This window comes from Salvia hispanica, chromosome 3, assembly GCF_023119035.1.
Source record: "Salvia hispanica cultivar TCC Black 2014 chromosome 3, UniMelb_Shisp_WGS_1.0, whole genome shotgun sequence".
Taxonomy (NCBI): domain Eukaryota; kingdom Viridiplantae; phylum Streptophyta; class Magnoliopsida; order Lamiales; family Lamiaceae; genus Salvia; species Salvia hispanica.
The window spans coordinates 6,155,887-6,182,794 of NC_062967.1; the positions used below are offsets into that span (position 1 = coordinate 6,155,887).

A 26,908-nucleotide genomic window follows, 5' to 3' on the forward strand; every position below is an offset into this window, starting at 1 on the left:
GTGCGCCGACTCTTGTCGTTCCGCAAAGTAGGCCTTCTCTTTCATCACTTGCGTGCCGATCGTCTTCACAAAGACAGCCACCTAGGGTATATCTCATCCGCCAAGTAGTAGCCCATATCATGCCGGCTGTCGTTGGCCACAAACGAGACGGGCCGGACCGACGCCCGGCACTTCTCGCTGAAGAGGGGAGACGAGTTCGCAGACGTTGAGGTCGTTGTTCGACCCGGCTACCCCAAAATACGCGTGCCGATCCACAACCGGTAATCAGCCTACGGCCTTGAGGATCATCGTGGGATTCTTTGACTTGTAGCCGGTCGTGTAGGCCCCCTTCCAAGCAGTCGGACAGCTTCTTCCACTCCTAATGCCATACAATCTATGCCGCCTAACATTCCTGTGGAACCCATGCTTCTCTCCGTGCATCTGCATTAAATTCCTTAGCAACCTTCGAGTAGGCTTCGAAGGTACTGCGTCACCGAAAACGTTCATCACGCATTAGAGATGCTCTTACTTTTTCTCATTCTTTCTTACTTTTTTCCCTTCACTCTTACTTTATCAATTCTACATTAAAATCCGTATCATACACAAATTGCTTTATTTTTTTGTGGACGGAGGGAACTTTTACTTTACCAATTCTACATTAAAATCTGTATCATACACAAATTGCTTTATTTTTTTTTGGACGGATGGAATAGAAGAGAAGTGAGTTTTAACATGAAGGTGTGTTTAATAGTTAACATAATGGTTACCATAGTTTGGGCCACTTTGAATGAACTTAGTACTATAACAGTAAGCCTCAAAATATTTTTGCATTATTAATTACTATTCTCTAGATTATTGAAATTATATAAGTAGTAGTATTAAAATGAGTTGTCGATTTTGTATCTTTAGTACCTATGTCAATTTTTTCAGATTAGAATGTTGTCGTACGTATGTCAATTTTTCAAAGCCCAAAATTGAATCTTGGTGTATAATTGATAGTTTATGGTTGAAATGTGATGATATTTGTCCACTGAAATTTGACAACTTTCTAATACTACAAAAATAGTTTCCTCTGTAGTCTGTACTGGTGAGTGGTGATGATAAGCTTTTGATTTAAACTTATTTTACCATAATATCATTAGCTGATATAAAATGTTACTTCAAACTTCGAAGTATTTGATAGAAAAATACGTATTTAATTTACATGTTTCAATATATCTCAACAACGTGTTCATGTTTACTCAATCCATATTGTTTCCATTGTGTATTTAAAACAATGGGAAAATATAATTAAAACAAATATAATTCATAAAAAATATACATTTAGTTATTTTTATTCCTTAAAATAACAATATAACTAAATTAACTGTATTCTTCATGTTTAGATTCGTACTAAAACTGGATTGAGAAAATATCTAGCATCTCAATAGATGATTTCACAGTTTCGATCACTAATCAACACGCCGACGGCGGTGCCACCTTCAACCACTCCAAAACGGGCTGACTTCAGAACAGACAGGCGGCAACGGAACCAATCCGCTTCTCAAGTTTTCCATTTCCTCAACGGCGGAGCAAATTCCACCGCCTACGCCGCGGCGCTCGAGTCCTGCACCTGCCCGGACTTGGGCAAACAACTGCACGCTCACTTGCTAAAAAATGGATTTCACGGCCGTGAATTCGTCGAGGCGAAGCTGCTTCAAATGTACGGCAAATGCGGCTGTGTCGACTATGCAGTGCACGTGTTCGACAGAATGCCCGACCGAAATCTGTATACATACACAGCGATTCTCAATGTGCTTCTCGATGATGGGCTGTTTGAGGAAGCCTTGTCGCATTTCGAGAGGTTGCTTCTTGAGGATATCGAGCTGGAGTTTTTCGTTTTCCCTGTTGCTTTTAAGATTTGTGCTGGCTGTGGCGGGGTTGAGTTGGGGAGGCAGTTGCAGGCGCTAGCGACCAAGGCCGGCGTTCTACAACATCTCTACGTGGGGAACGCGTTGATTGACATGTATGGGAAATGCGGGAGCTTGAGCTATGCCAAGAAGGTTTTCAATCATATGATGGAAAGGGACTGTGTTTCTTGGAATTCTATGGTTACAGCTTGCACTGCTAATGGGAGGGTTTTGGAAGCATTGAAGTTGATGGAGGATATGTTGGGGAAAGAAGAATTGAATCCGAATTTCGTTTCATGGAGTGCTTTGATTGGTGGATTTGCTCAGAATGGGTACGACGAGGAGGCAGTGGAGATGCTGCACAAGATGACAGCTGCAGGATTCGAGCCGAATGCAAGAATACTAGCGACTGTTCTCCCTGCTTGTGCTAGGCTGAGGGAGATGAGGTTAGGGAAGGAGATGTACGGATACATCATGAGGCGCGGATTCATGTCCAGCCCTTACGTTGTCAACGGATTGATAGATCTGTTCCGGAGGTGTGGAGCTATGGAGAATGCTCTCAACATCTTCTCAAAGTGCTCGTTGAGGGACGCGGTGTCATTCAACACCATGATTGCAGGATACTGCGAGAACAAGGAAATTATCAGGGCAAGGGAGCTTTTTGATATGATGGGATCAAAGGACTTGATCTCGTGGAACTCCATGATCTCGGGTTATGCAGATAATTCAATGTTTAGTGAGGCTTTGAGTTTACTTATAGATTTGATGAAGCAAGGAGATATCAGACCTGATTCTTTCACCTTAGGCAGTGCTCTTGGTGCTTGCGCAGAGACAGGGTCTCTGAGGCTGGGTAGATCGATACATTCGTACTGTGTCATCAGAGGGCTGGAGTCGAACCCTTTTGTTGGTGGTGCGCTCGTCAGCATGTATTGCCAGAGCCACGATGTAGAATCTGCAGAGAAGGTGATGCAGAAGGTAGAAGATAGGGATATAGTTATATGGAATACTTTGCTCTCTGGCTATGCTCGTTGCAATGAGTTGCAGAATGTACAGAGTGTTATCCAACGCATGAGAGATGATGGATTCGAACCGGATGTGTACGCATGGAACGGGATCATAGCAGGATGTTTGGAGAATGGGCGCCAAGAGATGGCTCTGCAGCTGTTTTCTCAACTGCAGAGTTCAAATTTGAAAGCTGATATCTACACAGTTGGAATAGCTATACCGGCCTGCTCGAGGCTCACTAGTGTTGAAAGAGGCAAGCAGGTTCATGCTTATGCGATCAGATGCGGATTCGAGAAGGATTCGTACATCAGAGCTGCGCTCGTTGACATGTACGCAAAGTGTGGAGCTATGGAGTATGCTGAATCCGTGCATGATGGGAGCCGGAGCCGTGATCTGGTGACTCAGAACGCCATGCTGAATGCATATGCGATGCATGGATATGGCGAGGAAGGGATAGCTTTCTTCAGAGAGATGGTGGCTCGTGGCTCGGAACCAGACCATGTGACATTCCTGGCAGTTCTGTCTTCGTGTGTGCATGCCGGTGCAGTGGAGTCTGGGCAGGAGTTCTTTGATCTGATGGGGTGTTACAGTGTAGCACCGACGTTGAAGCACTATACGTGCATGGTCGACCTACTCGCCCGGGCAGGGAAGCTCGAGCAAGCATATGGGATGGTTGAGAGGATGCCCTGGGAGGCTGATCCAGTGATCTGGGGCGCATTGCTTGGTGGTTGCATTATACACGGGGATGTCGGTCTGGGTGAGAAGGCAGCACGCGAGCTCATGAGGTTGGATCCGGGAAACTCAGGGCACTATGTAATGTTGGCGAATTTGTATGCTTCAACGGGGAGATGGAGTGAGCTGAGAGGAATAAGACAGCAGATGAAGGACGAAGAGATGCGTAAGGCACCAGGGTGCAGTTGGATCGAGGATAGAGACGAAACTCATGTGTTTATGGCATGGGATAAATCACACAAAAGAGGTAGAGAAATTTATGACATGTTGAATAATCTAACAGCTCAGATGAGATTAAAACATATTTAATGTAAATCTTAAGGTGCAAACTACATTTGTAAAAAAACTGTAAATTGTTTTCTGCTCAGTAAAAGATCGATTGATTCGAGCACCCTTTGGGTTTGAATCTGCAACGGTGACAAGTGACAACGACCAAGTTGGCATTGATTAGAGCAAACACAAACATTGGTGAGACACTGGCTTTTGCATCATATGGAAACAGAGGATCAATGCAGTAGACGCAAGAGATATAAAATTTAAGCAAATTGCACATTAACAAGACGATGACTTATATTATTACAAAGACAAATTGTTTATAAACTTGGAATACATAAGATGTTCAGGTGGGAGGCCAAACGCGGCTGAATTTCGATATTCGAGCAATGACTGTACAAGATGGACACTTGAAACAAATAAAATCCTATGTACTGAATGAATTCATGAGTTATTAGGCATAGTTACATCAAACTTACTACGTGGCATAGGGCTACCAGTTCTCCTTCACAATCTTCGATTTCTCGAATATGAATTTACCCTCCTTGTATTTCTGTGATGCCTCAAAAGCCCGTTCGTATTTCCATCCCAGCACCTCGCTGCAATCTACGCAGGAGATATCAGCAACAGTGTGGAGACCAGTCATTAGATTCCTGTCCTCTTTGGCCCCAACAGCAACGTTCATGGCGTGAGAGAACAGAAAGGCTCGTCCGTGTCTTCCCTGGTACATAGAAATTACTAATGATGTTGCATATCCGAATGACAAACGAATCACGGGATACAGCCACAACAGTAGGGTTAACTCATTCAACCAAATTAATAGCATGATGACAAATGAGTATTGATTACTTTGCGTTTGCAGACTTCATTCATGTGCATACAAAATCAAGAATTATCTATTTATCTTTGGATGCAATCAACCTAATTCATATTCTATGTCATGAAGTGTGCTCGACTCTGCAACTCATGCTACATCAAAATGCATCATATGAAGATTAAAGAGGCCAATGGCGAGTTGACACAGCTCAGCAATGTAGTTCCACATCAAAATGCATCGTACAAAGACAAAAAAAATCCGACGGTAACATGATGCAAATCTGCAACTTAGTTCTATGTCAGTAACCAATATGCATCATACAGAGACTAAAACAGCTCAAATAGCTGTGAAACTTGGTTCTAAGCCAAAATGCATAAGGCGAAGATTAAAAAAGGCGACAATAACATGATACAGCTCTGAAATGTAGCAGGGAAGCTGGAAACATGATACATAGCCAGGAAATGGGTATGCCTTTACATTTACAAGGGGAAACGCTGAGAAAATATCAAATACTTAACCTGAAATGCCTTAGAGATTATGTCGTCGTGAAGGCAAACATGATTCCGGCATCTATAGCAGCTGTAGAGACGAGGGCCGACTAGTTCGTCCATCCAACTACAGAACCTCACTACTTCCAAAAACCAATACGTAATTGAATCAAAAACCAGAAATAACACACTCAAATAGTAGCAAAATTAGATGAATACAAATATGCATCTATGAATTTCAGAGTCATAAGGTGTCAAATTCGGATACAATACGCATAAACCAGAAATCAATAAATTTGGAATCCTCAATTCAAACAATATAATACATGGGCTAAAAGCACAATTCAACCAAAAATACTGAAGAGTATGTATAAATTCAAGAGAGTAAGATGATTACCCTAAAATCAGTACCCAAATATGAGAGGGCTACAGCGCAGAATTACAGTGATTGGGATTGCGATAAATTGCAGAAAATATTAAAGCGGCAGTGAAGGAATTAGAATCCGGAAAGGAGAATTAGGCGGCTGGGAAAAACGGAATCGGTGGATCAAGAGTGAAATACACGCAAATTGAGAAGGAAAAAAACAAAGCTATTGACTGTGGGAGTTTTACTCTTCTTCACTCTAGTGCTCCGTTGATGAACAGTGATCCCAGAATTAATAAATGGATAAAATTTACGATTCATTAATATGCATTCAATCTAATTTAATTACGATTCATATATCTATGATAATCACATTTTTATTAACCGAATTGAGTTTAATTAAAATGATTGCACGTGGATTGAGGCGTGCCTCTTATTAAAATCCATCGTTTTAATTTTGTTAACAAAATTAAAATCGAAAGCTATTTAACAAAATTAATACCGAAAGCTATTTCTATGATTAACGGTAGGTGAGGACGTGAGGTGAGTGACGTGTTAGTCTATTATCCTGGTTTTGAGTTTGATGGTTTTATATTTTTTATGTGACGGTCAGAAACCCATCTCCACATAGATGGTGGATATGCTTTCACATGGATTTGAGACTAATGATTTCAGCAAAGTATGATAAGCCTTAATTTGTATTAAGACAAAAGAAAAAAGTCAGTCCAATAAGCGTGTTGGGCTATCGGCAGATTTAAATTGAGCCATACGTTTTTCTGATTCCTAGTTATATTTTGTGCTGGTAGTTGTTGCTTGATTTTACCATCAAATTTTATTTGATTTTAAAAACTTTCTCCGGATAAATAAGTACTGTCTCTAAAACGTGATAAAAAATTGTAAATCTCATTTTTAAATCCCAATTTTGCAGCACTAGTCCCTTGATTAAATAAAACAGTATGCACTGCACAATTTGTAATCGATGACATATGAATTTTATGGGAAATACCGTGATATGCATAATGCATGCATGTATAACTTTGGACTTTTACGACTCAAAAGAAACAGAGTAAGATATATTAAGTGAAGTAGCTAATTATACTAACAGTTTTTGATCGACTTACAATTTATCTTATAACTTATAAAAGTAGCTAATTGAATCATAATTTATGTACATTTCTCAATTGCCTGTATTCTAAGATTGACAATGCAATTCCATAAGTGTATTACGCTTTTTTTATTTCTCAACTTGTATTGCTATCCTAAAATAGAAAACGAATTAATCAAGAAATTTATCATTAACTTCTGCATAAATTTAGTATTGTTCTATATTATGATGGTTGATTTTATATGATTATTATGTAACTGATGAAGATATAATAACAAAAAATACAAAAGTCATAACCGATTTCTTAAAATTTCAATTGCACGTGACAATTGAGGAATGTAAAAAATTATGATTTAATTAACTATTTTCATCATGATAGACCAGAAGTTAATTAAAAGTTGTGATTTAATTGCAATTTTCTCAATCGATAAAATGAGAAAGAGATAGAAATTAAAAAAAAAGTTTTGAAATATTTTTTAGTGAAAGAATAGAATCCACCTAATAAAAGACTATTAAGAACGGTGTACAAGTATATTTATTCAGTTACAAATATTAATTACGCGGATTAAAAGTAATGTATTTACAAACAATTGGATGCCCAATTTCAACCAATTAATCAAACGTACTCGATACCAAAACGTATAGGGTGGGCAGCCTTAGTATCGATTGTCTGAAATTCGGAAACCAAAACCCTAGTTTTTCAATTGGATTGAATTTACCCCCTTTTCTTGTCCAATTCTCACTACCAATCAACAATGGCGGACGCTTTCTGGAGGTACGGTGATAACAGGCAGCCGGCGGTGTCGCTTCCAGCTCAGATGGCTGCGAAACGGACTCGTTCCGAGTTTGGTAAATCCCTCTCTCCCTATCTTAATCTCACGATTCATCGTTCTCTCAGTACTTGTACGATGTGAATTTCTCGTGATTTCGCTTTATTTGGGGTTAGGGCTAGTGCTTATTTATTTATTTTTAATTTTTATTTATGTATCTTGTTCGGCTTCATGTGTATAGTCATACTTATTGGGTGGTGAACGTGTGGCAATGGCACGCCTATTGCAAAATGATAAATTTCTGATCTTGGGTACTGCATAGTTGAATGTGTTTTGTTTTGGTGGCCGGAGTTTGCGACCTCAGTTGTGTCTTTGTATCTGTTGCAATGTTGGACCGGAATCCTTAATTGTGGGTGATTTGGATCTCTATTTCATTTTCCATGACTCTGTTTAAGCTTATTGAAATCTAAACTACTGGCTACTTAAGGAAGTCTCCTTAAGGTTCTCGGCCCTATTGTGGGTGATAATTTAAATGCTTATTTGGTTTTCACCAAATTTTCTTTATTAGTCTATTCTCTATATTTAATGTTCATTGTGTAGAGATGCCAAGTGGACAAGACACATCAAGCTACTATACACCCGGCAATGAAAGGCCAGGAAATGTTGTCTCTAGAGATACTGACTCTGTCAATGCATCATATGAACGCTACTTGCGTAGTTTGGTATTCTTCTTATTCCTTTATCCTTCTTTTTTCTGAACCGGGGCCTAGTATTTTTGTAATTTGTTAGTGGACTGTAACAGCAAGTTCCATCATATGGTGGTCAAACTGGAAGACCTGGTACTGGTGGGCTTGATGGTGTTCATGAAATTGATGATCTTAGGGTCCTAGGAATGGTACAATCAGGCCCAGCAGCTGCTCCACAAAGCCGGTTAATGGGAGTGGGTGGACGACCTGAAATTTCACTCCCTCCTGATGCTAGCAGCACATTGTTTGTGGAGGGATTACCTGCGAACTGTACTCGCAGAGAAGTGTCTCGTATCCTTTAAGATACATGCAAAGTTGCCTAGTAACCCCAACTGGTTTGTTCCTTTAAATTACCTAGTATCCCCAACTGGTTTGTTCCTTTACTTGTGATTTAGACATATTCCGCCCTTTTGTGGGCTACAAGGAAGTAAGGCTTGTAAACAAAGCACCAAGAAATGTAAGAATCCTTTTTTCTTCTTGAAGAAAATTAAAAACAAAAGAATGTATGTGTAATTTTGCTAAATTTGCTTCCTAATCCATGTAGCCTGGGGGAGATCCTGTGGTGCTTTGCTTTGTTGATTTTGAGAGTCCAGCTCACGCGGCAACAGCAATGGATGCTCTGCAAGGTTAGTCAGCACATGATTTGATTATATTTCCTGTATAAAATCTTTGCATCTCAGGTTGGCTGGCATATTGTTCTGGATTTGATTTTTTGTTAAGTTATGATGGGTGTGTGTTTAAAATTGCTTATGTGATTATCACTGTTACAAATTAATATGACACTTTTAGCTAATGCGCTTGAGGTCATAGTGAGGGTATGTGTTTTTTTTAAAGAAAAATATTGAGCGTATAACATGTGTGCAAAGATCAAAAGTAGATCTAGTTAATAACCTTTGACCTTATTCCAACTAGAATAAACTTGATGGAGAAACTCTGATCGAAGTTGGCAGCAACAATGGCATACTCCACCTAGATATTCTCTTAGAATCTTGCTGTGGTCACCAAAATGCTTCCTTGCAATTAATAATATGTGATCTGAAGAATTTTTTTTTGATATATGATTCAACAACATTTCTTAGTCTTTTGAATTTTTGAGGGTACTGTTCTTGGCTTCTTGCCCCATGCTTATGCGTCTGGTCGTGGATTTTTTTGTTGTTGGGACTTCTGTATGGGTCTTTGTTCGGACATATGTATGAATTTTTAATAACTCATATGTCCTCTGGTTTTCAAAGTCCACTTTTACGAGTTTTTCATGATAGTTTGGATCTTGATATTAGATTGTAAAATGGTTCTAAAAAATTCAAAGTCACATTTTCATTCAACAACAAAATTCTTAATAGTACATTAGTACTATTACATTTCTCTAGGAGCTAAAGTGTCATAAATATTAATGAATTTGTTGTCTTTATCTACGTCAAAATAAAATTTGTCAAATTACTTGATGTAAATAACTGTTTAGAATTCTCAATGTATTCTGTGATTTTATTACTTGCAAATTGCAATACTTAGTTATTTTTGGTATCACAAAACGTCGTTGTTCAAGCCAACTATGTTGAGTATCTGATGCCGTAGTTGTGGTAGTGGGATCTATTGGGGTTTCCCTTTCTGTTATGGGTTATCTCACTATTATCGACTTGATTTGATTGTTCAGGCTTATAATGGTATAAAACTGGCATAACCTTCCTCTGAAAAATTAGATGTTTTTTTGTTGTCGTCTAAAGTGAAGCTATTTGCATCATAAATACTCGAGCTAATCTTTCAGGTTACATATTTGATGAGCACGAGCGGGATTCAGGCCACTTAAGGGTTCAATTTGCCCGCAATCCTCCTGGTCCAAGGTTAGGTGGTGGGCATCGTGGTAACCGTTGAGATTGGTTTGACAGGTGAGATTTATTAATGCTTGACCCCAATTGCTAATAAACCTCTTGGTATGAAGAAAACTTAAGACGGTCAGCGAATTGCTCTAAATGTGGACATGCGCTTCTGTGTAGGACCCACTGATTGTAAAGGTTTACAGTTTGTGAGTATCGCAGCTTTGGAGTGTTGCGACATACTTGCAGAGGCTTTGCTTAGAATCAGGGGGTTTATCTCGATTGTGTCAGTTGGAGGGACGACTGGGTGGCCTAACCTTCCCTTCTCGCTTAATTCCCTTAACCGGCTGATAATAAATATCAAATGTAATAACATTTAGTGAGTTGTAAGGAACCTCCTAGGAATGCTGGGCTTATCATCTCCTGCTGTGAGATTATCGTTTTATTTCACTACGTACACCTTGATTTATGAATGAATATTGTGCTTGATACCTTCCTATTAAGCTTGATGTGGTTAAATGTCATAGACCAGAACCACTACCATTTTTTGCTTTTGCATACATATTTTAAATTTTTCCTTGGAGTATCAATGTCAATATCATATTGCTAAAATAATATCTTGAAAAATCTATAATGAAATGACCCGCTATTCTATGTAGGCTTAGATTACCCGTCTTTTCCTAATAAAGCATTAGAGCTGTAAACAACTCTATGAACTGTTATCCCTCCCTTCCCCCCCCCCCCCCAATAAATAAATAAAATTTATGTGTCTTCCATTGGAGCACAAACAAGATGAGCATGCATCATCACAATCCCCCCTGAGATAAAAGGCAAGTTATTGTTCCTCTCTTCCATTACTCAATAGATGCACCATGTCCTCAACTGACATCATGTTAATGATATCGTACTTACCTTAGGTGATGCGTCTAAAATAGTCCTTGAAGACAAGCTAGTCATTGTCTTAGTGGGCTTTAGGATTGAGGACTTTGGGGGTATGCTTTGTGGAAGGAGGAGTGGATGTGAGGTTGACTTTAAGCAATAAATAAAAATACTAGTGTAGCAAAAATAGTCGATATCACTAACAAGGATGTATAGGAGGGACATCTAACATGGCGTTTGTTGTGGTTATAAATGAGGATCAGGGACGGGGAGCTGTATTCACTATATATTTTTGTACCGTGATATATATTTATGCACATATACATACACATGTATTAGTTTATAAAACATATATGACATTGTTGCATTTTGTATCCTTCACATTACTTTTACACAAATTTATGTTAATATTTTAAGTATTTCCCTTGAATTGTTTTGTTATATTGTTTTAAACATACGTTCAACTTTTCTTTGTGACTTACATTTTTTGTCATTCTTTTTTTTCTAAATTTAATAAGTATCCGTCAATTTCTTATAAGTTTATAATGATCTCAAGTTGTATTTTGATGAACATAATTATATCTACTAATCATATTGCATCTTACAACATAATTCTACCTACAATCTCAGTTTTGGTAACTACATTTTGTTCAGAAAAGGAATTTACTATTCAAATATTATTTTGTCAATCTCCAGTAGTTAAATTACAGTTATATATAAATTACAGTTATGAACATCTTATAAATGCATAAATACCATGTGGGAGAAATATTATGCCACATGCCTTATGTGAGAATTGCTCTTGTTTAGTTTATGTTAACATTATTTTATTTATTTATAATCTTAGTTTGATTCAAATGCCTTGAAAATTGTTATTAACAATATTACTTCTACACATTACATAAAACTTTGATTTGTTGTGTTATTCATTTATTTAAAGTTAAATAGAAAATGAACAATTTTTATGTAATTTGTAGAATTAATGATGTTAATAACAATTTTTTAGGTATTAGAATCAAATATAAAACAAAACAAATATTGCTAACGTGGACTATCGGAGATCGGTGCTTACACATGGTGCTCACAAGGTACGTTACATAACATTTATTGTAATGCTATAAAATGTATCTACATTTTTTCCGTTATTCATATCTAGTGCAATAGAGACAAACACTAAAGTCTTGTTTCATTATTTCTCTTATCCAGAAAGTTGACCCCCCAATATCCAGCCCTCCAGAATAAACATAACCACACAAAACCTTAGAGTTAAATGATGTATGAGCATCTGGTATGCTAATTATGTATGATCTTCTACCAGTGGATGGTTAAGGATATAAGAAACAGTCAAGAGAGTCTGCAATCCCTTTGTCCCCTAGTGTTTTCTTTTAATCTATGGGGTTTTAGTACTAAGAGGTTGTCTTTTGGAAATTTGCGGAGTGTCTATGAATATATTTTTGAATGATTTCTTCTGAGTTCATTGGAAGGCTCCTTCCTTTAAAATGGTTTACTTCATTTAATTTAATTACTACATTTTTTCTTTTGGATATTGGTTCCTGAATCAAATATTTATATGAGTTTATCTACCTGTTTAGCATCAGATTTTCTAAACTATTCCAAGTGTTTGCATTTTAATTCTAAGCTCTGTTTCTGTTCATCTAAATGTATCATTTTACTTTTTATAGGTATTTGTTGTGTGGAATCCTTATTGAATTTCCAACCTGTAGTAATTCTAAGTTATTTTTTTAGTTTCCTGTATTTCGATGTCAAAATGCTCCATATTATTCTTTTTAAAGGCACTCCATTTGTCAAAACTTGAAAAACGGTATAGAAACATTTCATACAGGCTAAATTGAATCAAGGAAAAAATGTTAAACATGGCTGATGCTTTGGATTGGCAAATTTTGTCCTTAACTAAGTTCGTTTAATCATGTTCATAACTCTAACCTCCTTTTTCTCCTCCCCATTAATGAAAATAAAAAACGACAATCCCACACTTTGTGGACAGACCCTCCCCAAACATATATGTATAGCTTACATGACTAGAATGCTATTTATTGATTTTCATTACTAAAATGCTGTTTCTGCTTGAAGAATCCTCAGATTAGGCTGTCTCAATATTCTGGATTTATTGTTTTCATACTTGAATAAGGTGATGATTTGCTAAATTTACTGGCAATTCATTGATTAAGTGAAAGAAAAACAAATATGGGATCATCAATATCATGCTCGTTTGTACTTGTTATTATTTAAGTGCATTTATTATAATTAGAGGTCCCACAGTATTAAAAATCACTTAACCTCCTTTCAAGGAAAGGGCATAATTACTATGCATACCTTGATGTCAAACTTCATTTGTGCTGTACCTCCCAGATTATGTTTTCTAGTAATCTACAGATATTGACTTGATCTGTAGTGCAACTTCCTACATTTGCTTGTATATAATGATATGTGGTTACATGCTACTGTGTATGTGCTCTTTGCCTGCATATGCTGAAATGTTCTCTTGAAAAATGCTTTATGCTCTGGCTTGTTGTGCAGTGTTATACACGGAGCGGAGCCTGCCATTTGGTTGGACAGTATAGTATCTTGCTTGGTTATGGCAGAATGATGCGCTCTCCCACAGCATTTCCACTAGAGGATTGGATGCAGCCAAAGGTAGATAAAGAAAAAAGTTATTTATGAGCAAATAAATGAGGGGACGAGGACAAACAAATATAGGTGAAAGAGGTTTCTTTTGAGGAACGATACTTGTGCTATGTTCCGAAGGTAGATAAAGAAAAAAAGTTATTTATGAGCAAATAAATGAGGGGACGAGGACAAACAAATTTAGATGAAAGAGGTTCCTTTGAGGAACGGCACTTGTGCTATGTTACACTGAAGTTTTCTGTGCCGAATCGCATTCACTTGGATACTAATATTAATATATATGAGCCTAGTAACTGAATGACGTGATCTTGTCTTAAGCACCATGTCTAAAGCCAGATTGCTGGTTTAACAGAATAGGAAATGGTGCTTGTGCATAACCAGCGCGTACATTGTTTTGGCCTCTTTGTATAAAGTTGTAGAGTGTGGCCGGTGCCGTCTCCATTTTCTGGGAGACAGCATTATGTGAAGCTTCCATTTAGGTGTTGCATTTTGATGCCTTGATGTGAAGGTGCAAATTTGTACTACCTGATTTCTTGTTTCTTTTCCATGTGTGAAGAGAGATTTAGCTCATTTCTGTATAATATTCAATCTCCAGTTATATGCTTGTATTTTTGGGGGAAATCAAGAAGGGCTGAAAATGACATATTGACATTATATGTTGTTCATAAAATAATATAATATGTTAGTTTTCTTTGATATGTTTGTAGACGTTTTTGCGACACATGAGAAGGCCTTCTCATTTATTTATAATAATCGCCTCCAAGAAATATCAGTTAAAAGATGTATGCGTATTATTCATTCTATTTCTACCTAATTAAGAGAAAAGGTTGGTTTCTGTCTCATTTTTATCAATTGCCACTTTCTCATGAATCAATACTTTTTTTGTTTGTATAATTCTAAGAGAACAACAGCTTATAAATTATTGAATTTGATCAAAGTTGAGTATCACGTTTCAGAGTTTAAATTCATAAAGAATTATTGCATTTGTACGTATCATGTCTCAACATCAATCTCCGTGGTTGAAAGAATGAAATATGATTATTACCGAACAAACAATCTTTACACTCATATATTTCACTAAACACTTAGATAAAAGTGAGATTTATACAACTAACTTTATTCATCACTTTGACTCACATTTTGTAAAGCTCGTACTGTATAAATCATGGAAAGAGAGTATGAAATTCCAAGTGACAGGTGATGCTCAATGATTTGAGACCAATTCAATCCACGAAAGAAACAAATTCCCCCTTCAAAATATAAAAAGAGGATGATCTCGGGAGTATAATAAACCAAATCCTCGTTGGATTATTTTATACAGGAGTAGTATTTATTTTTATAATACTACTAAAGAAAGATTCTTGCAAGTCCAGTCAATCGGATTACATGTAGTAAAACCTACTCTAGCTAGAGTTTCAATATTTAGGATTGACATTGATTACTTACACTAAAACTAATTACTCACCGTTTCCCTCAAAATTTGTCACATATTTCCATTTCCATCCGTCCTTAAAGATTTGTCACCTCTCACTTTTACTATTTTTGGTCATGGACCCTACATTCCACTGACTTATTTACACTCACATTTTTTATAAAATTAATATACAAATGTAGGACCCACATGCCACCAACTTTTTAACCCACTTTCTATTACATTTCTTAAAATCCGTGCTGGATTAAATGGTGACAAATTATTAGGGACGGAGGGAGTAATTGTTTTTTTCCTTAACCAAGTTGATATTTATTTATTGCAAAATATTAATATGCCCACAGACAGCAACTATTTCCGGTAGTATTAAAACGTGTGCGTGTACCTTATGTCTTTTTTCTTGCATGAGATGCTTCACAAATTCTTTCCCAGAAAAAGACAAAATTACTGGTTTGGAAACAAACATAATCTTGAGAGAGAGAGTCAGAGAGAGAGATGGAGACATTGTTGGTTCATTTTTCTATAGCCTCGAGCTTACTATCATGAAACTTGTCAAAGAGTATACTACATGTAATATGAAAGAAAGTTTCGATTGTAACTGTAAAAGTAATTAAATGAGCATTAATCGTCACTGTAATTCATTTACTCATTTAGAGCAATGGTGAATTGGTGATCACACATAAGAAATTGACAAAAAAGTGAAATAGTTATATACTAATAAATTTGTTAATTACCTGGAAGGAAGCTAGGTTAGAAGAAAATGCTGTTGGCCACAGAAGTATTCTTGTAAGAATATTGGAGATGATTTTATTTTATTTTCATTTTTGTTTGATGAAAGGTATACAAGAGTGATATTGGTTCGGCTCATCGCCAAAAATAACTGCTTATTTTGGTGGCGAACCGAAACAATATCACACCATGTCTACTTCTTCAAGCTATGGAGTGAACAAGAATAAGGTAAGGTGGTGTTAATTACTATGAAAATGGTGAAACCCTGTTATTATATAGAGGGAGGGTTTTATTATTTTAATTATGGAAATGGTTGGTCCTGGTCCATCTAGCAAACAAGGACCCTAGTCCTAAATTTAGGAAACGGGGCATCATCTATTTTTATTTGAAACTAAACAATATTATCATCACGATTTCAAGATCTAAGAATCCACTAAATATGGTCCTATTTTTTTTATGCAAGTGGGATTTCAAATAGGAATGCCACGTGAAAATGGTACGGACCTAAATGATCATCCAAGTAGTGTGAATTAAAATAACCCAACAAATTTAATTTGGTACTAACGGCATCGAAATTAATGCTAAAACTAAACAATACTGTATTTATTATTCATTAGTTCAGTACTATTTTTTATTTTATTTTATTTCAGTATTTTTATTTATTACGTTGTTTTTGCGCTTAGTAGTGTATGGGTTTAATTATGATATTAACTTATTTTTTAAAAAAATTATATTTTATTTAAATCAGAATATATATGATATATAAAAAAATTAAATAACTACAAAATTTAAAGTTGAGAGACATGAAAAAATATTGGTGAACTTAAGTTACTTAACAAAAGGATATTTAAGGAATCGAAAATCATAGATAACCTAATTCCTCCCCTTCAACACTTATAACTAAACAATTAATAACTCTTCCTAAATAAGTCCGTCAAATAACAATAATTTAAAAAATATTATAGGGGAAATCTAGGTACTACCTTTTTGACATATAATAATAATTTGCATCTCTTTACAACTTTCTAATTTCTTCGCAATTCAACTCTTCATCATCTCCAAAGTATTAAAACGAGTTTAATTTATGTAGCGAAGAAATATCTTACTTTACAAATAATATAAATAAATTGATATATTTAATTATAATATTTTGTGTTATAGTATTATACTTCCTACGTTTTATAATATTGTCATACTTTTCTTTTTAGTTTATCCTACAAAAAATATCACATTTCTATTTTTAAACAAAATTATCTCTCACATTAATATAAATATTTCATTTAACATACTATATCCTAAAATCTTGTGTCATTATCTAAGTGTGTCATCTATTATTAGACATAGGAGAGTATATAATTAAAATTCTTTGAATTCTTTTTTCTGTTTGAAGTTTTCAATGGGACAAATTCCAGCGAAGTCTAAAGGAATTGTTATTTCTGTAGATTGTCGATTAAAAACAACTACACAGGTAGTTTGACTTCCTTTACATAGGTTTGTGCAAATAATTTTGATTGAATCAATTAATTATCATTCTAGGTGAAATCTAGTAGTTAAAAAAGCAACCTACTGCTAATTCTATAATGCATTTTTATTAAATTTAAAACCGGCCTAGCCACACTAGTGGTTATATTCTGATTTATTTTAATTAATATTCATAACCAAATTCTCAAATTAGGTAAAGAGAGCAGATATGAAAAGATGAGCCGCCACTTCACTGTAGATATCCAATGATTATTATTGTTCACATACTTCTGTCGCTACTATGGATAATTTCACTTGATTTAAGGATTTCACACTCCCTCCATGCCTTTTCAAGTCTGCATATGTAAACAACTACGTTTAAGGTTTTTTAAGGCAAAACCATGTCCAACTTCTAAACAGATTATTGTGATTAATTGACATCTAAATTTAACAATTTTCATTAAATTTATATTAAAAAACTAGGAATTATTTGTCTTCATTTACACCTGCCAAAACATGAAGGTAAGAGAATAAAGTGTGCTCTGTGGAGTTTTATTCTTAATCATCTACTATAATAATAGTAATATGCTAAACATGATTATAGAAAACATGCAGTGTGTTTGCAATTTTAAATTAGTATTATTCAGTTTTGTGTTTAATTATACTCATAATTTTTCAAGTCAAATAATTTGTGTTAATAACGTACATTTTGATTTTTTTTGTGTGCTTATCTGGATTTGATTCACGATACATCGGATAAAATTCATAACTACACTTCTTCTTGAAGTTAATTACTCTTTCCGTTCACAACTTCACTTATCCATTTTAATAATTTGATCATACCACAAAAACATACTCCGTACTCAATTTAACAGTACAATTACCACTCTAATTATTACAACAATAAAATTGCCATACCTATTTTAACCACTATACACTCAATCAATTTAATCACTACTCCCTCCGTCCCATATAATTTTACACACTTTGACCCGACACATATTTTAAGAAATATAATGGAAAGTAAGTTGAAATAGTTGGTGGGATGTGGGTCATACTTTTAAAGTATTAGTTTTATAACAAAATGTGAGTAGGAATGAGTTAGTGGAATATGGGGTCCACTACAAAAAATGGTAAAAGTGAAATGGGTAAAATTATGTAGGACGACCCAAAATAGAATACTGGGTAAAATTATGTGGGACGGAGGGAGTATAATTTTGTGTGTGTGAGTTAGACATGCAGTACAGAGATTAATACTTGAGGTCAAAGGTCTCAGATTCAAGTCCTCCGTGGGACGGTCTTTAAATTTGAGTTCATTTACCAATCCAAAAAAAAAAATTAATCACTATAATGAGTAGGAATACAAATCATTATAATTATAGATTGTGTCAAATTCATCAATCAACCATTTTAATTACATTCATTTTGAAATGCTCTATACACACAAGCAAACACTAATAGCAGTTGGGAGTTAGGTGAACAAAACACGCGACAAAATTGGCAAAGCAAATTAAGTTTGCTCGACAAAGCTATTGTATTACAGTAAAAAAGCAAATGGCTGATACAAAACTGGGCAATGGGAATACTTAAAAAAATCAAAGATTTAAAAAATACTAGTAATACTTAGTAGAACTGGAAATTATGGGAAGTATTCGACTACCCTTACAGCGTGAGATAAATCCAAAATTTGTAGTATGGTGTAAATTTGCACATTTCTGTTAGAGAAAAAGGAGTCTCTCCACTTCTCACAACCATCTTTTTATGCAGAGTGCAAATAATTTTAATAATATGCTCGACTACAAACTACTTACTCTCTGCAATTTATGGCAGAAAATAGTTGCTCATCCCAGATTCAAACTAAATCAATCAAGCATCGTTTAGTGGCTCAACCTCACTGTTTCTCTCCTTCATCATAGCCCAATCTTCGGTCTCTGAGGAAATTGAGACAAAAATGAGACAATGGCAGAGGATTTGAAACGTCTTGGTTAGTAATTTCCACATAAATCTCATGCCGTGACTCTAGTAAGCAGTTAAGTTCATGCAATGTTTACTTACTTGGCTTCTCTCCAATTGCTGCAAGTCGTCGTTGCAAGATGGAGGCCACAAAGAGGAAGATGGAGCACATACCGAACATAACTGTGATAGGGAACGCATTGACCTGCAATAAAACAGAACAGTCATGATTTCTGATCGGGATAATAAAACATGATTTTTGAACTATATAACCGAACATGAACAAAATTTGAGGGGAAGAACCAGAAGGCATACATTGTATAGAACAATACAAACAAAGATATTGAGTGGGATGCGGAAGAAGTTCATGATAGTGCTTCGAGCCTCCTCGGGTATGTATTGTGATCTCATCTTCATAATGGATGGCCAGAAAAGCCCGACACAACTTTCAAAAGTGCAAAAGCCAAGAAGTTGGATACAGCCAGAAAATGAAATGCTGCCGCCTTTCTTCTCTGGATCTGCTGGTATTAAGAACTATCATAAAGCAAAGAGAGGTAAGATATTGTCCCCTCAGCCAAGATTATATCAAGCATAAGAACAAAAACTTGGACATACATTTGTCAATATGGGAAGCATTAAAGCAGCAGATGAAACGATGAATACAATCTGCATATAGCTCTCCACTCTAACTGTGTTGCGAGCCAACAAGCGAGATGCAATCGAGCTTCCCAACATTGAAGCCAACATGAATGTAGCAAAGATAAAACCATGGGGAATATCTTCATCGTTTGGGCTTAGGGCAGGTGTCCAGAGGAATACAAATGTATACATCGAACCTTCAAACAGAGATTGAATTGCGCCAAGCAATGCAATCTTTTCATCTGACAAATGAAAAATATTCAGTCAGGACAAATAACCTATCCTACGGTTGGTAAATATACATTTCAGTTAAGAAAACTATGAATACCTGAAGCAATTGCTACGGCTGCACCCTTAAATTGAGAGAGCAAGTCTTTGCTCTCTGAAGGGTCACCATAGTTCTCACTCCATGTTGATAATATCACAGCCATTCCAATAGCAAGAAATATGGCAGCAGCATCAAAAGGAGATACAGGCCCCAAACTAAAAGAATCAACCAGCAAATTTCCGAACAAGCCTGCTACAATAGCAACAAGACCATTGCCAAGGAATATTGCCTTGGAGAACGTTACTGAGAGCCATTGTTGTTCAAAGCCTCTCTGAAAGAAAGTATTAAATGCAATCAATACATAATAAATTCGTAATAAAGTAAATTTGTATTAAAAAGACCATTTCTAGATAGCAGTAAACTTGATAAAAAAATTCAATGCAAATGCAAGTTCATTACAGCAAGAAACAGAACAAAGCAGCACTGAACCCATTACATTATGAGATGAGTTTCTGCATGATGCTGTCACATCAAGAAAGGTGAGCTAGCACAAGTACACACTCATAATTGGAAATTCAGCAGGGCTATATATTTAAAGAAGACAATACCTTGAAGTGCTCTGCCACAAGCCATGACTCAAATGAAGAAAACAAGAGAGATGTGGCAATACCACCCAAAATGCGACCAACCATCAGAACTTTATACTGAGGAGAATGCTTGGTAATGCAGCTCAGTATATACGTGATACAGTAAGTCACACAAGCTCTCTTTCGCCCCCTACAATTTCATTACATGCACGTCAAACAGAGAATATATCATAGTAAATCAAATTAGCATCACTTCAACTCACTGTTTATCTGCTAGAGATCCAACAATGGTTCCAAACACCATGGACGAGCCAAATCCAGCAATAAAGAGCTGGCCAATTTCACCTTTCCCGAAACCATATGTACTGTAGAGGTAGTAAACATATGGACCCTGCAGCCAGTCACCAGCTGTTTCCACACATAAAACAAGCCATCAGAAAGCAGAAATATCAATGTTCACGAATGCTTTGAGAATAAAAAGGAAATCATTAAACCACTGTTCAAAATCAAGCATGATTGAATGAACATGACAATTATATGCTGATGGGAAAACATGATTTACAGTATGGTCTATAGTCATTAATTTTAATAAATTATCCAGGCACTGTATTTACTAAGGTACCAAATTCTATCAATTAAGATTCAAATAGGCATAAAATAATTAGATCAATCAGCCACAGAGTTCCAAATTCATAAGCACCAGAACTTTAATACTTGTATATTGTTTCATAAGCAGAACAATCGATGAATCAGCAGACATATTATGTAAATCGACCAAAACACAGACCCCACAAGCTCTAACCTGATAGTACCTAACAAACTCAATTTCCATTTATTTTATCATAGTACAGAATAAAACTAAAACAGACCTGTTACAACCAACTCATACAAGTAGAAATGACTTTAAGTTCAACAAGCATTCTCCAGCAGCATATGTAACCATATTAAACAAACTCAAATTCAAGTAAGGTACAGATCCACAAGAAACAACATAGAAATCAAATCACATTCACATAAATCAGATCCAGAATCAATCTCATACATTCAGTCACACACAGATGCTTACGAATCAAAGAAATCACACAACACAACAAAAAACTGATACACATAGAAATCACCGTCGCAATCCAAATCATGCAGAATTCCACAACATCACAGCATTTTTCGCAAACATTTTTCCTCTCACTCGAATCGAAGTAGATCAAATTAATTTTCCACGCAATGCGATATCGAAAAGGCCTAAGATCCGAGATCAGGAAACGAAATCCACTTACCCATCATGAGCGAGTAGACGAGCAGGTAATTGTTTTTGAACGAATTGAAAGCTGAAGACGTATTAACCCGATCCTTGTTACTTTTGCTGAGCTCCAGCGCCGCCACCACCGCGGTCAGGCCGCCGAACACCATATAGTAGAAAATCTCCATTCTCTCTCACCTCCACTCTTCACTCGTTCAGAGAAAAAAGAAAAATCGAGGAAAAATGAAGAAGAGCGAGAAAATTTCGAATTATCCTCACTCAGGTTTAGCTGAATTCAGCGTATATGTATATATGCACACTCACACACACTAGAGTGTGCTTCTCTGTGTAAAAGTATCTACACTGCTTTGCCAGAGCAGTTCATGTCACACTCTATTCTCATCATCTCCTTTGGTCTCGACACGTGGAGGAATTGGAACCGTCGATTAGTGTCGGTACTTGGATATCGGAGCGGGCCGGCAAACGGGAAGAGAGGAGTCTGGGCCGTTGGATTAGAGATCTGTGGTTTATGACCGTTGGATTCGAATTGTGGGCCCGTCATTTGGCGGGTTTTTGGATATTTATCATTTTTCATCAAAAATTAACTCGTCGTGTGCTAATGCCTAATGCTGGTAATTCATTAACCTGACAAGATTTGTTGGTGGTTTAATTAAACATTTAATTCACCTAGAAATTTTATTTTTCTTAGCATTATCATCTCAATATTGAAGTCTAAAGCGAAACCATAAATTTATTTTTATTACTAATTTACTCCATAAAAATCCTTTTTATGATCAGCTACAAGTTGCATAATTTTACACTAGTAAGTATATTTATAGTTTTATACCATGATTGAACTCTCGGCAGTCACGTTGTGCTTGAACACATTTTATATTTATTAGATTACGGGGTTAACAGATTTAATTTAAGGTTTGTCCAAACAACAAAGAAACTACTCCTTATTTTTTCCCTAGTAGTACTAGTGTACTACCCTTTACTAGAAATTAGAATTGATGAAAAATGTGAGAAATATTCTAACCTGGTAATTGTTATTGAAGTCATAAATTCAATTTTATTTATAATTATAAAATTAGCCTCCAAAAAGAGAACATGGTTTCAGGCTGCCTTCCTCACTTCGACTCCTATTTGGCTAATTGATTGTTGTGGCATTAAATAATGTCTCATGCAAAATGGCATGGATTTCTGTATCATGACAAAAATTAGGGATCTAGGAACTAATAATTCCATCCAGTTGTATTGCCTTCAATAAGACCGACACTATTTTATAACGTTTCGGATGCCTATGGTTTTCTATTGAAGTAAATACTATATCTATGTAACTATGGTCTATGTTATAGAATATGTACCTTTAACATTCTTCGCAAATACATTAACTTTAACACTCACCCAACTAATAAACGCACGTCAAACCGGTAGTTTATTTATTCAAAAAGAAAATTTAATACTCTCTCCGTCCTCAAAAAAATTAATGAACTTGTAAATGATACATATTTTAATATGTATAATTAGTAAAGTAAAAAAGACATAAGAAAAAACGAGAGAGAAGAAAAAGATAGTGGATTGTGGAGTTCAAATTATAAATGATGCATAATATTATTATTTGTTGAAGGACGATCCCAAATGGTAAAACTAGTCTATTTTTTAGAGACGGGAATAGTATAAAACTCTGCTAAGTCCTAACCATGTGCGATATGCAAGGATCATGGTTATCTACCACTATGACAAAGTTCATTCGGCTTCACAGAAAAAAATCATTAGTGAAAAGTGTTCTTCCTCAATTTAGTCAAAAGGTTCAAGCCCGAATGTAGCTCGTGACTTGTTTTTCATATTATAAGGCACGGCATTAAATACAGATATATGTACTATAGGTCACCTTAAAATAAAACTAATTTCAAATCCGCAGAAACACAAAGACATAATTTATACAATAAATAAATTCAAATATCAATAATGTCAATTTTAACATATAAAACTGAAAAGGGTTATGAATTCTGGATTGAAAATTAGTTATCATTTGATCGCAATTATATAGGAGTATATATATTCACATTAAATTGATATAGTTAAGTGCAAAGCCATTCTATACCCGGCACATCACATATAGTACGTGATTTATATATTTGATAATTTTATGAAATACTGTGAAATAATTAAAACGTCACCGATGCTCAGAAATTATCTGTAGCGTATATGATATCACTCCTTTATATGAATCCACATATAATAACACATAAACAAATGGTGCTTGCGTGTGTGTAGTGTGCTGCAAATATTTGTGTTAATATTCAGATGTTGTTTCAAAATCATTTAATAGTCAAATGCTTTAAGTTTAAAGTTAGATAAACACTATACACAATAATTTTTTTTATGTAGTACGAGTATTACATATGATAAATTTGTAACACGCACTGTATTAAATAATTAAACTGAGAACATGTTGATCTATCTCAGACTACAATCATACCTAATTGGTTTCACAAGTACAGCATATAGCATGATAGAGAGAGAATTGAGAGAGAGGGAATGGTGAGTTATTATCCTAAAGCAGGAAAACAACAAATGATAAGAGATGTAGGAAATCCCAAGTAGAAGGAAATCTTCTCACTACCACCACAAATTTAGATTGTGAAAGCACTAAAATATCTAACATTTCCAATTTATTGGCCCACCTATTTCCTCCATTTCAAATGTTGCAAGCATTTAAATCTAGAAAATCAAGAATCAAATCATTACATAAGCCACTCTAATATCAACCAGAAATATTCATCATCTAAATCTCAGGAAAGCAAATCGCAGCACCAAAATCATCAAGTTTTGGGGTAGGAAAATGGTAGCTGCATTTACTTCCATTAGCCCACACCCACTATCTTCGTATCTACATCACAAGTTTCAACCTTCTCTTCTAGCCTACAGTTTGAGCTCTACCACTGAATCTACTAATTTATCCAACAGAGGGAAAAACTCAAGCACCTATGGACCCTTGAGAATTCAAAACGCAGCAACCAAGCCAGCAAAGTCGCCAGGTATGTTTATGTAGATCAATCATCGAAATTGCATGAAAAAGAAATGTTTCAATTCTTTCTTTGGATGAATCAGCTGAAGAAGACTGGAAGATAAAACGGCAAGTTCTACTGGAGAAAAAGGTAAAATGGCTATACATGGGCATGCCATAGCAAAAAATGCATGATATCAATGAATGAACATAACTGTCATGCCACATCACAGTATTAGGATAAAAGTTGAGGCCTCAAATTCATATAAAGAGCTTTACCATGTAACGGCGATCCTGTTTCCAAACCTGACAACTCTTTCACATGTAAAAGTTGCGTATCAACTGTCTATTGAAGCTCAATCTGCATTGAGAATAGATGAAAATTTCAAGAACATGCAAGGCCTTATGTATGTTACTAAAATATAAAACCATCTATTATTAAAAGTGGAAACTCTTTCACAGTAGACCATGAAATTCAAAATTAGATTCAGTATCAGAGAATTTTAAATTTATTAGTGAAAGCAACGTAGGCTGCTTAGTGTGAAGTGGACAGGGATAACTAGAACTTGTGCAGGTAAGGAGTGTCGACGTAAAGGAAGCATTGCGACTTCAAAAAGAGAACAACTTCGTCATTCTTGATGTACGCCCAGAGGCAGAGTTCAAGGAGGTAAATTACAGTATGCCAACTTATTTAAGAGGTCTAAAGTTGAGCAGATTTTTGTCTCACTTCGAACTTTCTGGCCTCACTCTAATTGTTTCTCGGTTTAGGCTCATCCAGCAGGTGCTATTAATGTGCAAATATACAGGCTCATAAAGGAATGGACAGCATGGGACATTGCTAGAAGGGCTGCATTTGCATTCTTCGGCATCTTCCAAGGAACAGAAGAGAACCCTGAGTTTATACAAAGTAAGATATGTAGGATATCGTATTCCTCTACCCTGCTTCTGCTAAATATGTACTCCCTCTATGGGTACCTATTTTTTGCTTTTTCTTGCCAACCACAAAATCATTTACTAAGTCTACAACTCGCACAATCAGGTGTAGAGTCAAAACTACCTAAGGATGCTAAGATTATAGTGGCTTGTTCATCTGGAGGAACAACAAGGCCAACGCAAAATCTTCCCGAAGGGCAGCAGTCAAGGTAAATGCATTATTAATGCATAGCGGTTTTGTTGTCCTAACCCAAACAGCATTACATGTTTTGAACTTTGATGTATTACATCAAATTATATGCGTTCTTCCAAGGTAGATTACAGAAATAAGATGATATCATTTGCTTCATAACACTCACTGCAGGTCATTTATAGCTGCTTACTTGCTGGTGCTGAATGGCTTTAAGAATGTTTATCACTTGGATGGAGGAATCTACAAATGGTTTAAAGAAGACCTGCCATTAGAATCTGAAGAGTGAAATTCGGTAATAGAGATGCTTATGAATAACCCTGAGTGTAGATTTAATATACAGTAAACAGTTTCCTTAACAGAATTGCTGCAAATATGTAAATGGTTTCGGAAATCAATTGCCTGCACTTTTCTATGTTCTAAAAGACTCCTTATGCTCACATGAAACTGTACATCACCCAACACTATCATAAATAATACATATGTTGCATTAGAAAAAGGAAACTAGAAGTTACCCCAGGAACTCATGAACATGAAACAACACTGTATCATATTTGAAAACTTCTCTCTGTTCATTAATCAACAGTAGATACGATGACATGTTGGACATGCATAAATAATACATATGTTGCAACAAGTAATATCTAATTTGAGTGGCTTCACTTGTCAGTATTTTTTACTTATTTTCCTCCCAAATTTTAAGGAAAACAATGGTCTCACATGAATATGAAGTTAACTGTGACAGCTCAACCCACTATAAAATAACATAACATAAGAAGAAAATAATACAAGTGCATCATATGTGAAGCTCACTCATATTTGCCTCAAAATTGCTTGGTTGATAAGAGGGTCACTTTACAAGAAGCAAAAACTGAAAACATATTGCTTAGATTAAATTTATTCAGGCTTCCCTCTCACGAAGTACCATCTTTTATCAATCCTCACCATGTCCAATTTATAAACCC

General features: G+C 35.7%; 5 protein-coding genes and 1 long non-coding RNA gene across 11 annotated transcripts; 3 read left to right on the plus strand and 3 right to left on the minus strand.

Moving 5' to 3' along the window:
• Positions 1–1,392: 1,392 nt before the first annotated feature.
• LOC125214710 (pentatricopeptide repeat-containing protein At2g13600-like) lies at positions 1,393–3,996 on the plus strand. The gene has a single exon (XM_048115840.1). It carries the CDS (start codon positions 1,410–1,412, stop codon positions 3,912–3,914), a length of 2,505 nt encoding a protein of 834 aa, XP_047971797.1. The 5' UTR covers positions 1,393–1,409; the 3' UTR covers positions 3,915–3,996.
• A 161-nt stretch (positions 3,997–4,157) lies between these two features.
• Positions 4,158–5,858, minus strand: LOC125214711 (protein yippee-like At4g27745). 2 transcript variants are annotated; one of them, XM_048115842.1, is made up of 3 exons: positions 5,581–5,858; positions 5,214–5,326; positions 4,158–4,599 (listed from the first exon to the last, which is right to left on the minus strand). In XM_048115842.1, exons 2-3 carry the CDS (start codon positions 5,304–5,306, stop codon positions 4,372–4,374), a joined length of 321 nt encoding a protein of 106 aa, XP_047971799.1. In that variant the 5' UTR covers positions 5,307–5,326; positions 5,581–5,858; the 3' UTR covers positions 4,158–4,371. The 2 variants fall into 2 exon arrangements, with proteins under 2 accessions (XP_047971799.1, XP_047971798.1); XM_048115841.1 differs by having other exon boundaries at positions 5,214–5,323; positions 5,581–5,857.
• A 1,397-nt stretch (positions 5,859–7,255) lies between these two features.
• On the plus strand, positions 7,256–14,200 carry LOC125214418 (RNA-binding protein 1-like). Of its 4 annotated transcripts, XR_007175112.1 has the most exons (9): positions 7,256–7,501; positions 8,023–8,144; positions 8,225–8,459; positions 8,564–8,625; positions 8,713–8,794; positions 9,931–10,051; positions 11,865–11,946; positions 13,397–13,513; positions 13,857–14,200. XR_007175112.1 is itself a non-coding variant. In XM_048115440.1 (7 exons), the coding sequence occupies exons 1-6, from the start codon at positions 7,408–7,410 to the stop codon at positions 10,035–10,037; spliced, it is 702 nt and encodes a 233-aa protein (XP_047971397.1). In that variant the 5' UTR covers positions 7,256–7,407; the 3' UTR covers positions 10,038–10,051; positions 13,397–14,200. The 4 variants fall into 4 exon arrangements, 2 of the variants coding, with proteins under 2 accessions (XP_047971397.1, XP_047971396.1); XR_007175111.1 differs by having other exon boundaries at positions 13,397–14,200; XM_048115440.1 differs by lacking the exon at positions 11,865–11,946 and having other exon boundaries at positions 13,397–14,200.
• Positions 14,201–18,620: 4,420 nt separating this feature from the next.
• LOC125215656 (molybdate-anion transporter-like) lies at positions 18,621–22,149 on the minus strand. Its single transcript, XM_048117139.1, has 8 exons — positions 21,845–22,149; positions 20,834–20,978; positions 20,592–20,760; positions 20,044–20,314; positions 19,692–19,957; positions 19,392–19,610; positions 19,179–19,281; positions 18,621–19,054 (listed from the first exon to the last, which is right to left on the minus strand). The coding sequence occupies exons 1-8, from the start codon at positions 21,993–21,995 to the stop codon at positions 18,990–18,992; spliced, it is 1,389 nt and encodes a 462-aa protein (XP_047973096.1). The 5' UTR covers positions 21,996–22,149; the 3' UTR covers positions 18,621–18,989.
• A 2,092-nt stretch (positions 22,150–24,241) lies between these two features.
• Positions 24,242–25,388, minus strand: LOC125209808. The gene is made up of 2 exons (XR_007174348.1): positions 25,100–25,388; positions 24,242–24,534 (listed from the first exon to the last, which is right to left on the minus strand). It is a non-coding gene; the product is annotated as an uncharacterized LOC125209808 (long non-coding RNA).
• Positions 24,528–26,368, plus strand: LOC125209807 (rhodanese-like domain-containing protein 14, chloroplastic). Of its 2 annotated transcripts, XM_048109390.1 has the most exons (6): positions 24,539–24,851; positions 24,925–24,971; positions 25,395–25,487; positions 25,589–25,727; positions 25,860–25,962; positions 26,118–26,368. In XM_048109390.1, the coding sequence occupies exons 1-6, from the start codon at positions 24,656–24,658 to the stop codon at positions 26,230–26,232; spliced, it is 693 nt and encodes a 230-aa protein (XP_047965347.1). In that variant the 5' UTR covers positions 24,539–24,655; the 3' UTR covers positions 26,233–26,368. The 2 variants fall into 2 exon arrangements, with proteins under 2 accessions (XP_047965346.1, XP_047965347.1); XM_048109389.1 differs by having other exon boundaries at positions 24,528–24,851; positions 25,589–25,962.
• Positions 26,369–26,908: the final 540 nt, after the last annotated feature.